Source organism: Mizuhopecten yessoensis, unplaced genomic scaffold (genome assembly GCF_002113885.1).
Source record: "Mizuhopecten yessoensis strain PY_sf001 unplaced genomic scaffold, ASM211388v2 scaffold2671, whole genome shotgun sequence".
Lineage (NCBI taxonomy): Eukaryota > Metazoa > Mollusca > Bivalvia > Pectinida > Pectinidae > Mizuhopecten > Mizuhopecten yessoensis.
In genome coordinates this window covers 259,716-262,275 of record NW_018404662.1, presented here as the reverse complement: position 1 = coordinate 262,275, position 2,560 = coordinate 259,716, and the positions used below count along the sequence as shown (strand labels likewise).

The following is a 2,560-nucleotide window of genomic DNA, read 5'->3' as shown; positions in this document are numbered from 1 at the left end:
TATACATTTAGTGTAAAACCTTGTTTCGTTTCTTTCATTTCACACACAATTTGAACAAATTCACAAATCTACAAACAGAAATCGGATAAAGAAACAAGCTTAATATGCATTTGATTAAAACTCCATACAGGTTTACAGTTATGTTTATTTTTTTCTTTTAAAGTTAGTTTTGTATGAAAGTTGCCCACATTAGTTGGTTACATTTTTGTAATGAGTTTCAGTATTTGTTATTTTGTGAATTCAAGATTTGTAATGAGCGGAAGAGAAACTCGTGTTTAGTCCGCCATTACTAGACAGTGGACTGTTAAAATAGCACACATATGCGTGTATAACAATATTACTAATACCCTAACGGTGTATGGCAATAATATGTACTTCCGTAAGTTACTACAACAATAAACAATGAATTCATAACAGTTTTTGTATAAATAGACTCGTAAATTTTGAAACATTCTAAAGAACCTTTTGTCTTGTTTAAAGTACATAAAACACGCGGATGGATTGTTGACGTGACGTCATTGTATTGTTGAAGTGGCGTCATACCATTGTTATGAATAGGGGAATCCCCCCGTCTCAACCCTAGGGTGAGACAAGGAATTCTCTTAACCTGGACAGGGATATCCACCATTTTACCGGTGTGAGATTTATTTATCTCACCCTAGGGTTGAGACAAGTTACACGTGCTCCTTGCACGTTCTCAACAATTGTATGACGTCATAGCAACAATACCATGACGTCACGTCGACATTTCAGCCGCATCACATCAACATTGTCTTGCATTGATGTAAAGTCTATGTAAAATACAAGATAAACAGGGTAAGAGAAAAATAATCATTCACCCCCTTGGGAGTGAGACAGGGTGATCTCAACCCTCGGGGTAAGATTCTTAAGCTGTCAAACACTCAGCAAGCCTCGTGTTTGACACCTTAAGAATCTTACCCCTCGGGTTGAGATAACCCTGTCTCACCCCCAAGGGGATGAAAGATTCTATTAATCTCACACCGGTAAAAGTGCAGTTACACCTGTTCAGGGTAAGAGAATCCTTTAGTCTATGTTGACGTCAGGGACGGGAGGTGTAGACTATGTTGACCTCAGGGACGGCAACCATAATATGTGACGTCAGACATGGATATGTAGTTAATGGTGACATCAAAAAACAGGAGACGTAATTTACGATGACGCCAATATGAGAACTGTTGTCAATGGTGACGTCAACAATATTTAATGTAGTCTATAGAAATATGTCAAGTCTATAGTGTCATGTATAGAGTCTATAATAACGAACATGTAAGGCGTATTTAATTAGTCTATAGCGTCGTGATAGGTCTGGTGGAATTACGATTATATTGTGTCGTTTGGGTCTAGTGTAGTTAAACGATATGGTGGGTTAAGTAGATATGGTGACGTTAAGTGTCTATGGTTTAGGGTATGGAACAACTTTTTAAGGGATTTCTAGAAAAAAAAGGGACATTTTCAGAAGTATCAATGATCGATGGGTTTTTCCAGGTGAACAATTTTCCTAATAACCTATGAATCGGTCAAATACTTGTTGATGAAAAGTTCTACTTCCTCCACGGCGTCCGGACGATGAATGTCCGATAATACTTTTTTGAGTTCGTGTAGACTTTTTTTGTCATCTTTCCATTGTTTCAACAATTGCTCTGTTGGATTAGGTTGATTCTCTAGGTAAGTCACGTGCGCACCATCTAAATCCATATGGGAAGCTAAATCACGGAAGTCACCAGCGTCAGAATTTGTCTTTGGATCAAGTAGGATTATTAACTTCCGGTGTAATTCTTGGCGTGGGTCCCCGTTATGGGTTAACTTATTTACCTGAAAAAAATAACAAACCGGTTTCAATAAAAGTTACCACAAACAGAATGATATGCACGTAATTAACAAGTGAAAATCGAAAGTGTTTAGAAAACGGTTTCCCCAATAGACAATTTTTACACACAGTTTACAAGGTAAAGTCGACATTTTAAAATAAACCATTTTCCCGGCTTGCATTCATAATAATGAATGCACGCATGCATTATTCTCCTTGTGACAATACAGAGGAAAACATTAATAGAATCTATCGCTACTGGTTGTGTAAGATAGAGAAATCTCAACCCGAGGACTAAGATTTTTTGTCCAGAACGAGGCTTGCCGAGTTCTGGACAAAAAATCTTAGACCGAGGGTTGAGATTTCTCTATCTTACACAACCAGTAGCGATTGATTATTTTTCTCCCATATCTAACAGTATTTTAATGTGAAATAAAGGTAAACATGGACCTAAAACACATACAGGCAATTTGTTGATGGATTGTTGACGTGACGTCATGCCATTGTTATGAATAGGGGAATCCCCCCGTTTCAACCCTAGGGCGGAGACAGATAAATCTAGCACCGGCAAAACGGGAGATAAATCTGTCAGGTGTGGGAGAATAATAGAATCATTCACCCCCTTTGGGGTGAGATAGGGGAATCTCAACCCGAGGGGGAAGATTCTTATGTTGCCAAACACGAGGCTTTGCCGAGTGTTTGGCAACTTAAGAATCTTTCCCCGAGGGTTGA

General features: G+C 38.4%; 1 protein-coding gene across 1 annotated transcript in view; it reads right to left on the bottom strand.

The window, feature by feature from the left end:
* Nucleotides 1-942: 942 nt before the first annotated feature.
* LOC110446336 overlaps nt 943-2,560 on the bottom strand; it is a 5,882-nt gene continuing 4,264 nt past the window's right edge. The window contains exon 4 of the mRNA XM_021491450.1: nt 943-1,833. Within this exon, the coding sequence (XP_021347125.1) occupies nt 1,528-1,833 (306 nt within the window). The 3' untranslated portion in view covers nt 943-1,527. The remainder of the gene's footprint in view (nt 1,834-2,560) is intronic.